Genomic DNA, 14,053 nt, shown 5'->3' on the forward strand with positions numbered 1-14,053 from the left:
TCTCTCTCTTTTTTCAATCTCGTGTCGAGCATATCATATCATATTTTAAGTGCTTTATGAATTATGTTACAATTTGTTGTTATTATTTTATTTTATTTAGCAGTCATGGAGACACTCGGACACACTTTTTCTAGTGTAATGCCTTCACATTCAGGTGACTCTACAAATTATTATTATTTTATTTATGATGAACCACAAATACAATACATTTGATGTGGTTTACGGTGCTCGCATGTAAAAGTATGAATCATGTCACGTATTTGCTTGAGCACAACCACACACTTATTCTTGCCGCACACTGAAAAAAATTAAAGTGTAAACACATCATAAAGCACACAATTCTGTGGTTGAGTTTTTTTTATAGCTGACTGCGTTGACTTGGATTTTAGCAACAACACACGACAACGACGCGTCGTCATCATCATTACAGTTTGCAATAAAAATGTGCCATGCAGGCTAGTGTTGTGGGTGCAGAAAAATTATTTTTATGATTATTATTGAGTCATTCAAGGAAACTGTGTGTATGCTGGTTAATAATACGTGAAGCTATTTTAATGTTTTAATGATCTTAACTTTTACTTTGGAGTCTGCACTGATTTTTATTTTTCAACTTTAGATTTTTTTCAACTTTCATCATTACAAGTAAATAATCATGTTATGTCATTTGAAGCGATAGAGTTAGGTAAGTACATCAATATTTCCATATCTTATCTCGCACTTGTATCTTTACTATACTACTACCTACAACTACTACCGAATAATTGTACATGGATCTTATTTAATTGAGGTGATAAGAGATATTTCAGTATTTGTTCGCTTGTTTTTTTCCTAATTTTATTTGCTTTTCAAATATTTTGTTATCGTGCATCATTACGACTTTAAATTTTGATCATCTTTTAACCCATTTTTTTCATATTTGACACGATATGAAAAAGTTTAAAAGCACACCACAAAAAAAATATTGTAGAATTTATTGCAATTTTTTGCTTATTTATGTCTCGCAACTTCCTCTTTTGTAAGATCAAATAAAAAACCATTATAAAATGTACTCCAAATCGCCAAAAATCAATGAATGAAATTCCTCTTTAATCTTTTTTGTTGTCTCAAAAGTTTTGTTGACAAGCATTTGTTTCAAAAATAAATTGTATAATCATTGCGAATTACTTCCTCAAATCAGTTTTTCAGTTAATTTTTTTTTTTCGTATAAAAGTTCATGATGCTGAATTACAAACAGATTAAAGAAATGTAGCTTATGTCAAACCAGTTTCAGTTTTTTTTGTTGTTTTTTGCTTCATTTTTTTAAACGTATTCTTGTCCAAGTTCTTGTCATATCAGAAAATGTGCCTCTCCATCCACAATTTCATCACATTATTATCATAAAAAATGCGTGCACATTCCAGCGCTTTTTTTATACAATGCTCCTCAACAAGTATCGTTCGATTTAGCTGCCGTTTTAATCTTTTTTTTCTTTTATTTTTTTATATATTTAAACTAAGCATAATGCTCATGTTTACTGTAACAGCTTTTAAACACAATGATTTAAAATATTTTTTTCGTACAAGTTTTTTTTTTGAACAGGGTTGGAAAAATTACAAACTTTTAAAGTTTTTATTTTATTAAATTAAATATTTTTTTTCGACACAAATATTATTTTTTTAGCTTTTTTAAACATAAAACTTTGAATTATAAATTAATGAAGCCTTAAGCTTGTAGAACAAAATTCTTTAAGATAAACCCCATAGTTGTTGAAAAAGGCCCGTTTGCCAGTAAATCCGCTACTGGTCAGAACTATTCCTGTTTTACTTATATTTTTCATTTTTTTTAAATTTTTATTTTACAAAAATAAATGGGATTTAAAAAATTAAATTTAGAAAATTTGAAATTATTTGTTAATTTTTCATAGTTATTTATTTCTTTCACTTTCAAAAAAAACTTTTGAACCCTGCTTATGTATGCATGCGTTCCTTTATTTATGTTTACGATATTCATATTATTTTTATATTATACTCATTGGTTTAAACTTCATCTAAATGCAATCGATATAAATCAAAGAACTGTGTGACATATATCCTTCGGATGTCAAATATTCTTTTTTTTGTGCGTCATTCTTACAATGCTTGGCATTTTGAAACATACAGATTTTGATTCGCTTTTGAGCGAAAAATGCACGTTCGGTTTGACGAAATTCAAGTAAAACTCGCATTGGAAGCACTCAATTAAAATGAAGTTGTTTAATTGACTCCATTAGGTGTTAAAAACAAAATTAGCGGCAAACTCGGCTCTGATTGGGCGTTTCTTCGATTAATTTTTAGTTTTTTTGGTGATGCTTAGCCGCAACTAATTCATAATGTCACTCACGCTCTCTTGTAAATTTTTCTGTGACATGACTGTTTCTTTTTGGAGCTCGACGATACGAACGTTTTATAAAGTAAGTAAAAATCACTTTAAGAGACCAACCAAAAGAAGAAGACTTGATTTGCATATGTTAATTGAGAAGCCATTATCATTAAAAAATAAAAAGTAGTATAAAAAATTGAAAACGTCACTGTTCCTCGTCAACTCATGTCACGCCTCACAAAGTTTTACTTTAAACAATTTTTCTGTTCTTCGTTTTTTTTTTCGGATTTTATAATTGTGAGGTGATATGGTAATCAAATATTCAAATTATTTCTGTTAAAAAAAGCCACTAAGATTATGCTTTTTGGAAGACAGTTAGAAAAGTAATTTTGTTCAAAACTAATTTCCTCTGTTTAGCGCGTCGCGTCCGTCGTCCAAGCAAAAACTGCTTTTATTATTATTATTTTAAAGTTTAACAAGAACAAAAGAAAACAAAGAGCTTAAAATTAGAGTTGTGTCTTGCTTATAATATGTAAAATAACACACTCGTATGCACATTAAGGTTAAAAGTTCATCGTCACCGTCGTCGTTCGTACAGTCATCATGTCATAATAATCATAAACATAACATTCTTAACCAAAAAATTATTTTAACATTACTTAAAAGTTATTTTTTACGTTTTTCAAAGGAAGTTGTTTACATATTAAATGACTTCAACCTGGTCACTTGCTATAACACACAAAAAAAAATAATAATCAAATTTCGCGCTGCTTGCCAAAGAACGTGTTCCAGTCACATTAATATATTTATTTTTTTACGATGATTGTCCAAAAATTAAATCTTACCCTTAATTGAACATGAATCCTACTAAAACTCAGACTTACAGTCAAAACATTTTCTGCAAGTACCAAGCGATTTCTGGTAAGCACATTAATAACGATAAAGGCAATAAAATAACAGAATTATGACAACAAAAGAAATATAAGAGACGTTTAAATAAAATAAAAGTCACTCGAGTTGAGCTTCAAACATCGGTAAAACAAATTTCTTCGAAAAGAGTTTATAAAAAAAAACAGCGCGCACATGTTTATGTTGCTTATGGCTTGTGAGTGCTGGTTAGTATTATTTATATTAAAAATGTTTTCATGACTTGTTCTTTCCCCTGCTGCTGCTGCCGTTGTTTGTTACAAAAAAAATACATTTTTACGGTGTTTCTTGACCGCATTTGCGGCGAAAATGGTCTTGCTAATAAATCTCGGAAATCTCCTCTAGATTTTTCATGAGAAATAAAATTCTTAATGTCAATTTTTTTTGTTTAATAAAAATATAGTTGATCATAAAAAATATCCAAATAGGGCAGCAGCAAAAGAAAACATTTTGAAAGCGCCGTTTTGCGTTCTTTTTGATGAATGTGGACGATGGACATTTAAATTTATGTTTATTGGTAAGATTATGTCATTTTAAGTCAGCTAAAATGACGTTGTCTTCTGTGTATTTTGTCATTTGATGTTGATCAAAAAATATGATACGAGATTTATTGCAACTTTTCAAGAGAACTGAAAAATGATTTCTAGCGAACTCGCACTTGAAGCTCTTCAAGGCTGAATTGAGTCAAATCAAAAATTAAATCCATAAATAATTACACAAACCAATAGGATAAATTGCACACTGCGAAGCTTTTATAAAAGTATTTAATGACTTCAAATCTAAAATTTTCATGTTTTACTTAAAATTTTATTTTCGTTAAAAAAAAATAAAAAATCTATAAGTTGAAAATCTATAAATTCTAATAGTATTTTCTATCAATTCTGAGTATCGAAAATATCCTCTTCGGAGTTTCAACCAAGACAAGAACTCAAAATACGTTGTATTGAAGAGTCAGAATGTTTGAACGTTTTTGCAGGACTCTTTAATTTTTTTTTTGGGACTTTGAATGTTTGAATTTTTTGTCACTGAAATAATGGTAACATAGCTGAAACAATGTAAGTCCATCTTAATCTTAATCTTTAAAGCCAACAAAAAGAAAAGGCCCAGAAATCACTTTTTTCAGTTGTAACCCTAATGACTATGAAAACTCAATCAATTAATTAAACAATCGCTTTATTCTTCCAAAATTATCCAGAATATCGCCAGCACGTCTATCTTCTTTTCTCTCTGCCACAAAAGTGACATCTCTCCCTCGTAACCGACGACAGGTAATAGCGACATTACCTGGTTACACAGTATATCAAAAATTGCATTTGTGCGATTTTTCATATTAACCCTTCACTTGTCACTTGTTCTTTCACTTTTAAATCTCACAATTTTAATTTATGTAAAAAAAAACTGATCTACATTTTTTCCTCTGAAACAAAAATTTGTTTATTTTTATTATCGCCGCGCGTTTCCATGATCATGAAAATCTAAACATTGTCTACCGAGTTCCAGAACACGTGACACCACGTCTCCAGCCAAAGTACATAATCACGAATTATGTTCTCTCATACGTTTACTCACTCCCGTAGTGTACTAAAAAGTGAGCATTTTGAACAAATTTACAAAGAAAAGCGCTTCTTTCTATTTAAACCTCTTTTTTTGTCTTCGCTGTCTTGTTTTGTGAGTGTATTATTATTAATAATCGAGTTAATAATAAAAGTGTTTATGTTGTTCATTTTTTATTGTGTCCCACGATTTTTTTTCTACAACACATTTGTTTTTTTTTTCTTCTGTTTTTGGTCGTCTTGATTTAGTAATAGGTAGCAAGCAGTGGCTACTTTTCTTTGTTGTATTGTTAGCTATTATGTCATGTCGATACAAATCATTGTCGCCGGACTTCACGTGACAAAAATTAACAAAAGCACGTCGCGTGAATAGGAGAAATTGGTAGTCAGCAAGAGATGCTTTGACACCCAAGATGTCATGAAACTCGAAAAAAAATCGTGATTGATGGAAACTAGAGTTTTCATTAACGGTAATTAAATGGTCGTTCCATCACATTTGTTTTTTTTTAACATCTAACAGTACTTTTCAAAAATAAAAGATTCGCACTCCATTCACTCTGCGCTCTTCTTCGTGCATTTTCCGCAGTGTATCATTAAATGCAACATATTTTTATTAGTGGATCATATCAGGTCAAATTTTTTCATTGTTATTATTCATTCATTTGTAACAAAATGCAGTTTCAGTTCATAAACACATTCACGCATAGAGAGTCGTGTTACTGATGCAGTTCATCATCGTCATCAATTTCGCGCGTCGTAGTAAAAAGTTATAAATTTTTATGAATGAATGTGATGCACTTTTTCTTTTCAACAAAAACTTTTTTTTTGTTTTTCGAAGGGAACGGAAAAGGCCAAGAGAACGTTCGAACGCTGTTTTGTGCATCTACACAAATTTACGCGAAACAATTGACTCAAAATAATGTTCACACATTACTGTGTGGGTTTTTAGGCCTCTATTGTTTGAAAATGTAGTGCATTTTTTTTCTGCCGTGCTTATCTCCAATATGCAAGCGACACAAGAACTTACCGTCTTTGAGACATATTAACAGATTTTTTTTGCAGATAATTAATTCATTTTTTCTGGCTCACAAATGGTTTTAACGGTATATCTCTTACTCTTTTATTAATTTATTTATTTAAAAAAAACTACGAACAAACAAAAACTACGACATGACAAAAGGGATGCATAATAATTACTTCCCAGAATACGTTTTTAAATAATATAATTTTAGCAAAAATGACACACAAAAAAGAGGCGAAGACAAAGACTGTCAAAAATTCTTGTATGCTGCATGTTGAACGAAACTGCAGTATTTTTATTTGGTTGTCACATAAATTTTACACTCTTTTTGTCCACTTTTTTTTATATTCGCTTTTTTGTATATTTATGCATTTATTGACAGAATGTCATCGAATGGTCATGCTGTGACCGGCTAATTTTTGTTGTTTTTTTGTTCTCAAATTAATTAACGATAACCCCGCAGTCTAAGCATAAACGAGTTTCGGAGACAACTAGAAAGGACCCGAAAAATTTGTAAACATGATCTTTAGGAGTTACTGTTTTTTCGTCTCGCGATTTTGTCTCGGATACCCAGATTACGATGAAATCGATATACATAATGCGATCGTTTTGCATTAATTATGTTAATTTATTGCACCAGTTTGGTCCAGAGCAATGCAGTGTTTTGCGATTTTTATCGGAGACCTGTTTCAAATTTGCCGCCCGTACGAAATAAATTATTTGGAAAAATGTGTGTTTGTGGAAAAGTTTCAAGTACGAAATCTGTGTAAGAGTAGTTGTGTAAGTTTCTTGTAACACGTGAAGAAAATTACATAAAATGCACAACATCACGATTTTCGACACCATTACAGTTAACGTGTAAAAATTTCAAAGTATGTCTCTCTTCTTGTGTTTAAAGCGGTTAATCAAAGAAGCTTATTTTATTTTTATTTTAAAAACAAATTTTTTTCAAAGTTTTTTTTCTAGAATCGTGTAGTAAAATCTACAAGCAAAAAAATTCTACTGGTATTTTTTAAACTAAAAAGTATAATTTTTAATAAGGAATTTCAAAAATTTATATCTCATATTATTTTAACATTATTTGAGTAAATTTTAATTATTAAGCATTATTTTAACTTTTTTTTGAAAATAATTTCAAATTTAGTTAATTTTATTATTTATTTGATGATGATTATAAAATGACCCACCTAAGCACACAAAAATGGCTTTCTGTGGGTTTTCTTTCTTCCTAACCTGTTCCATAACCGTGCTGACACTTTCAGAAAGAAAAGATTTCTTTCAGTGAGAAACCTCTAAATTTTGATCCAAATTATTTCAAATTTTGTGTTCCAAATAAGAACAGTCACATAAAATGTGTCCTGCTGTTTCTTCTGCTTAGTGACAGATTCTGCAATCGGTTGAGTCCCTATAACCCATTCTATTCATCAATTTTTAATCTTTAAGGAAATCCTATGTCTACGTTTTAATATTAATGTTAATCAGCTCTCTTGTTCTTGTCAAAGATTTTGGTACAAAACTATTGACATGTTCTGATAATCCTTTTTTAAAATATATTTGAGGCTGTTCCTAGTTTTTGTGGTTTTATGAGCCATTCAAAAATATTTATATTTTTAAGCAAATAATAAATAATTTTTATAATATTTTTAATATTAAATTTTTTTGAATGAATTTTAATGAAATTTTAAAAAAAAATTAGAAAATTAATTTTTTATTTAATTAATAAAATTAAGAAAAATTTGACACTTTTGAATCAAAATTATATAAAATCTAGTGTAAATATAGTGTAAAACCTCCTAACAAAGAGTTAGTTAGCAGTTAAGCAGACCATCCATATTTTAACTTCAACTATCAACTAAAAAATTGATAAATTTTGTATGAAGTTACTAGAAATTGTCTAGATTTAAAAACAAACGCAAGAATTTTTCAGCAACTGCACATAAAGGCGACAAACCCATACACATGGCATTGAATCTAGGTTATCAACAGCAATAAATTGAACATTGCAAAAGGAAATTGCTTACACTTTTATGGCTTTATGGGTCAACGTGATAAGAAGAGTGTTGTGTTCGTTTGTCATTGCTGCTAAACTAATTGCGTAATATTGTGCTACTCGCAAAAAGAGGACATATTTCCTCAATTATTTGTTAATTCGTTTATAATTAAGGACGTGTCTGTGATAGCCTAGAACTGCGTAATATCGATGATAATTTTTTTACAACTGATAATTATTTTCGTCGTCGCAGACAAAAATGTGACTAACACTCGTGAAACAATAAAACGAAAAAAAAAATAAATTCCGAAAAACACTTAACGTGTTCAAAAATCTAGAAAATTTATACTTTTTTTTTAAATTGTGGGGTTTTATTTTCCATCAAATTACCCATACAGCAGTACGAGGATCATCTTGTGTGACGACGAAAACAGCAAAATTATCTCATTTTTTGTCTGCATTTTGGATAGAAAAAAATATTACGCGACAACAATGATGATCAAGTGCATTAGATTAAATTTAAGTTTTTTTGTTTTTCAAGGTATCTGATACGGATTTCGAAAGTGAAATCACATTTTTCTAGGAGAAATCGTGAATTTTGTCAACCGCATACGAGTATTACGTCTAGTTACGTGCGCGCGCACGTTGGCGGAGACGAGGATCATCTTCTCACTCTCTGACTTGGAACTAATGTTTGTTAATAGATGAAAAATATCACCTTCACTTATGAAATTATTGTCTCTGTCGTCTAGTGTGCGAGTAAGAAGCTATTGTTGTTGTCATCTTTGTGCAAGGTGGTGATAAATTGTTGTGGCTTTGAAAGTGTGTGGTGCACAAACTCTTCATTTCACGTTACTTTTGCTTTTTTTTTCAATGGCTCAGATGCAGCAATAAAACCGAAAATTTGTAATTTTTTTTTCGTTGTGGTGTTATAAATTTTTTATTTCACAATTTTCTCTGGGTGGTAAATAAAGCTGTGAAGTAAATAAAATCATTTTTTTTTTCAAGACAAATCCTATTAGAAACATTTTCGTAATATTTTGATGTTTTTTACCTTATTGTTTATGCTACAGTACTTTTTATTGTGGTAATAGCATACATTTTCATAATGAAACATATTTTACATATTTTAAACACTTCACAGCTTCTACATTTGAATATCGTTGAATGAAGATGGACTTCACACTTGATATGCTTTGTTTTGGGTCAAGAAATAAATTAGCTCGAAGTATATTCAAATGAACGTCATTGCCCGTAGCTGTGTCATTATGGGCAGTTGCGGATTTTCTTTTTGGGCCCCGAGAATTTCGTAAAATAATTTATTTTGGTAGAAAAGTTAAAAAACACGTTCCTAGATTTTTCAAAAGCAAATTTTGATTTTTAATAATTTTAAATCAATAAAATTACTTGAAAAATTTATAAAATTGTTTTGATTTAAAAATTTTACGTTGAAAAATGTTTAATTAAATTTTAGAAAATGATTTTAAATCCCAAGAAAAAATACACTTTTTCCATTTTTTTTTTTTTCAAAAAGGTCAAAAATATTTTTATGAGTACCTTTACATTAATTTAATTTAATTTAATTGAGTATTTATAAATAAAAAAAACTTTCGATTTAAAAGAAGCTTCGATTTAAACTTAATTTTTAGAATAAGTCAAAAACCAGCAAATGTCGGTCGACTTATGTGAAAAGATTTTTTTATTAAAAAAAATGCTATTTTAGTTTTGTGACTAACTAAGTCAAATCTAAGTGATTTTTACTTTAAGAAGCCTAAGTAAAAAAGTCAATTTTTTTTTATCTTCATTTTAAAATATTTTGCAGCAAAAATCTTATCCAATTATTCCAAACCAAGCAAAAAATTACAATTTTCTCAAAAAAAACAGCTTTAAGTTCAGAAAAATGTTTAAATCCGCCACTGAATATTGCTACATTTATTCCGAAACTCATTAGCGTATTCTAGATGTCCATGAATGAATTAAAATTTCCACTGGATTCTTGAATAAATTCATTTCTACGTTCACGAATTTAATTTTTAAAATAAAAAAGTAGAAAAAATCGCAATCATCTCAATTATTTTATCAAATATACACATTCGCGTTGTATTTATTTAACATGTATACAACATTTTAATTGTGAATGCACATTTTAAATGAGACTTCATGTGCAATTTTTCAATCATCTTCAATGACGTTGCGTTCCATATGCATGCACTGAGATTCTCCATGTTAATTGCACAAAAGTCAGTAACAAATACTGTTACAGGTGCAAATCTTCTATTGCCAAGTGAACTCTCGGAAACTTTTCTTACATAGCATAACATTCGTATATCTCTATAATTACGTTGAAATATTATCATTCTAATACCGCTTAGATTTGTAGCGCTGATAAGAGTCTATCACGTATGAATTTAAATAAATGTTGTTTTTTTACTGCGCTTTACACGGTAAAAATTAATAACAACGCGTTCAAATTAAAACTAAATAAAAAAAGCACCTTGCACTTTTTTTCCCTTTGAATCGTGTTTACATTTGTTGTGCACTTTTAATTAAAAAATATGAATAAAATAAAATCAAATGAAAATATTAATTAGTCTAATGTCAATGTAATGTGTAAACGAGCTAGAATAAAATTTGCGGTGGTGACATGACATCGACATGTGTTTAAGGGTCAATACTACTGCTTCAAACAATAGTTCAACAATTTTTTGAATTTTAATTTTTTTTTTCAAGTGTTAGAATATTTTTTGCACGTGAATAAATTAAAAAAGGACATTAAACTTGGATTTAAATTTTAAAATAAAAACAAAGTTCATCATGAAATTAGAGAAAGCTATTTTATTTAATTAAAAATTTTAATTTGAATCATAAATTTAAAAATTATATGAATCACATTTAAGAAAAGTCTTTTATTAAAAAAAGACAATGTACAAAAAAAGTGTGTCGGTAAATTTAATAAATGCAAATAAATTAAGTGACGTATTTTGTTTATTTTACACTTCAATGTTAATTACCTTTATAATAACATTAATATTTTGAATCGTCAAGTACCGTAAAATATTTAATGTGAAATTATTTTAATATAAAATTTGAAAAAAGGATTAATTTATTTAAAAAAAATGTTTTTAAAAATATTAAAAAAAAAAAATTAAATTTGATTTTTAATTTAATTTTTTTTTAATTGAACATTTTTAATAAATCGTATGAATTAAATTACTTATCAAGTATCCACAAAAAATTTAACAAATTTGTAATTATTATTAATTTGCTTATAACTTTATTGGCAACAACATGCCCGACGGTTTAATACAAAAACAAGAAAACACAGTGTTTTTTAAAGAAAAACTCAATTTCTTACCTGTATTGATTATAATCTCGTTCTGTGTCTGATTCCATATTTATTTAAAATTTAATATAATTTTTTCTAGATTTTTATTCAGTTATTCTTTAATATAGTGTCAAAGTTTTCCTTTTATTATATATATATTTTTATAATATATAAAATAAAATCCTTTATTTATTAATTTTTTTTATAGTTTCACTAATTACTTTTTTTAAGAGTTAAAAACTTAAAATTTTCATTATTTTTGTTTTTTACTAATATTTTAATTATTTAATTTTTTATTAATTTTTTTTTTATTGTATTTAATAAATGTTATTTTTTTAATATTTTTAATTATTTATTTCTGTTTATTAAATTATTTAAACATTTTATTTCAGTTTTGTTTATTTTAATTTTCCAATTTAACAATATTCTGCCAATTAGTTTATAATCCATAAATTGATAATATCAAACAATATTTCATGAATAACAGAATTTTGTAAATAAATCACCAAAATCCACTTTTTATATGTTAATATAAACCAAAATTTATCAAAATTCAATAAGTGAGAAAATAAAATCACTAAAAATTAACTCAAAAAATAAAAAGATAACCGTTTTAAAAATATGCGTGCGATACGACTGCGCGATATTCTTAAAATGAATCTCGTTTCCACAATATGAATAAACTTAACTCAAGTTGAATCGAAAAAAAAGTCTATAGACTCGTACAGGTGTGATGATGAAATAGCCTTATGTACGTTTGTGCGAAGGTAAAAGAGATAATAAATATAGTAAAAAAATAAATACATGAACAAACTGTTGTATAGCTATGTAGCGCAACAGGTAACGTATTTGAATGAATTCATTCATGGAGTGAAACAGCAATACAACAAATGCCGCGTGTATCGTATATCACGGGAGTTGCGCCTTTTAAACGACAGAGATAAGTATATTGCGCAAGATTGTGTGAATCAAAGTTTTTTATTTTTATTTTCTTAGTTTTTGTAAATGTAAAAAAAGGTTGTGTGAGTGTGTTTTATATATATTTTTTTACGATAATACACTGAAAGAAAAAAATAGAGTTGTACATAAGAAAACGGGCAATCAGACCAGTCCATAGAAAGCTAGCTCAAGTAGTTTAGCATGGGAGGGGAAATCTTCATTAGCATATATCATGCGTGAACTGATTCAAATTAATAAGGTAATTTTTGCATCGAACAAGTTTCTTCTCAAATATGGTAAATATAATTAGTGCTTTTCTTTCATGACGCCTCTAGCGAATTATTTCACGAACAGCTTTATCACATCAGTCTAATAATGTTACAACACCGCAAAACACTTACGACAAAAAAAAATCAGAAATTGCGTGACAATTAAGTAATCAAAAGTAATAACGGCAATAATGATGGCGTTACTAATGGCTAACCATTCACTTATGATTTTTGTCGACTTACTTTTTTTTTTGCTCACCTTCAAATCTATGAAAAAAAGAATGACAAATTATATTCACTCTGTTTTTAGGTGACAAATTCAATTTAATCCATTAAAAGTATGAATTACACTCAATCATTTGTAAATTAGGTTTCAATTACCGTAATGTACATAATTCTTATGGAAAATGCGTTTTAATTAACGAAAAAAATCTATTAACACAATGACGTAAAACTTTAAAATTTTAGCGAAATTTCTATTTTTACAAAATTTTGAAAAAAATAATTATTTTATTGAAGTATTTATGATTTTAAAAGAAATAATTTAAAAATTTGTCTAAACAATTGCTAAAAAAAAGTCTAAAAATTAATAGGAAAATATCGTTCCATTAACTTCAAAATTGATAAGTTTAGAACAAGACGGAGCCCAACTGAAAAAAAGAGTGCACATCTATCAACAGCGACTCCACAGCATTTTTTTAAAAAGCCAAGTGAAGATGTTGATGAAAGGCGAGATGAAAATAAAGCATTGCGGGCATTTGGTGCCTTTTTTCTGTACTACTGCAGAAACAGTGCTGATGAAGGTCGTTATGCAAATGAAGTGGGCAAAGCACAACAAGAGATCTTTGAAAATCCGCCATAGACCGCCGACCAATACGTGGCGATGAAGGGCAACTGACAATACTATAGATTCTTTTACAACATTGCCAAATAGATTTTACAGGCTTTACAACCATTTGAAACGTGTGTCATGGACAATCGCGGACAAGACACTTCAGTAATTCCAGCATCTGTCTAAAATGCAATTTAACGAGCTACTAATAATCATTCGGCCGAAATAAAACAACAACCAGAACTAAAATTAAGCCGGACATGGTCCAGAACCGGCATTTCAGAACCCGGAGAACCCGGTCCGTAAAGCAACACTTAAAAATTTTGAATTATCTACTTTACGGTATTTTATTTTTTTGCAATGAATAATTTTTTTAATTCCAAAAAAATAATAATTTTTTTATATTTTCTGAGATTACAAATTTTTTAAATAATTTTTCGCATCATTTCTTCAACAAATTAAATTACAATTAAAAAAAAACTTTTTTGTAATTTAAAAGACCCAACATTATAAGTATAAATCACCTGTTTAAAATAATGCAAGGATGAATCGTGGGAAAGTGCTAATAAAAACACAACATAATTATGAAAAAATTCTGTTATACGATGCGGGGAAGTATTTTTTACACGGATGGGTAGTTTTCTGTTCTTGACACTCATGTTCTTATCGTTTTGTAGAAACGGCAAGACAACATTAATGTTTAATGTATGAAGAAAGAAGGTGAATGTACAGCAAATGATTAGTTGTTACGAAGTTATTTAATTTTTTAATGGAAGAGTTTTGTAGGATCTCCCTATTTTTAATTTTATCATATTTTGAATCTTTTTGATAATTTGTGGTTTTTTTGTTGGAAGTTAATT

The 14,053-nt window shown here is 28.4% G+C and overlaps 1 protein-coding gene across 1 annotated transcript in view; it reads right to left on the minus strand.

The window, feature by feature from the left end:
- LOC134837444 (putative transcription factor SOX-15) overlaps positions 1 to 11,221 on the minus strand; it is a 37,062-nt gene extending 25,841 nt beyond the window's left edge. The window contains exon 1 of the mRNA XM_063852818.1: positions 11,184 to 11,221. Within this exon, the coding sequence (XP_063708888.1) occupies positions 11,184 to 11,221 (38 nt within the window). The remainder of the gene's footprint in view (positions 1 to 11,183) is intronic.
- Between the last annotated feature and the right edge of the window lie 2,832 nt (positions 11,222 to 14,053).

The sequence above is a fragment of the Culicoides brevitarsis genome, chromosome 1 (genome assembly GCF_036172545.1).
Source record: "Culicoides brevitarsis isolate CSIRO-B50_1 chromosome 1, AGI_CSIRO_Cbre_v1, whole genome shotgun sequence".
Lineage (NCBI taxonomy): Eukaryota > Metazoa > Arthropoda > Insecta > Diptera > Ceratopogonidae > Culicoides > Culicoides brevitarsis.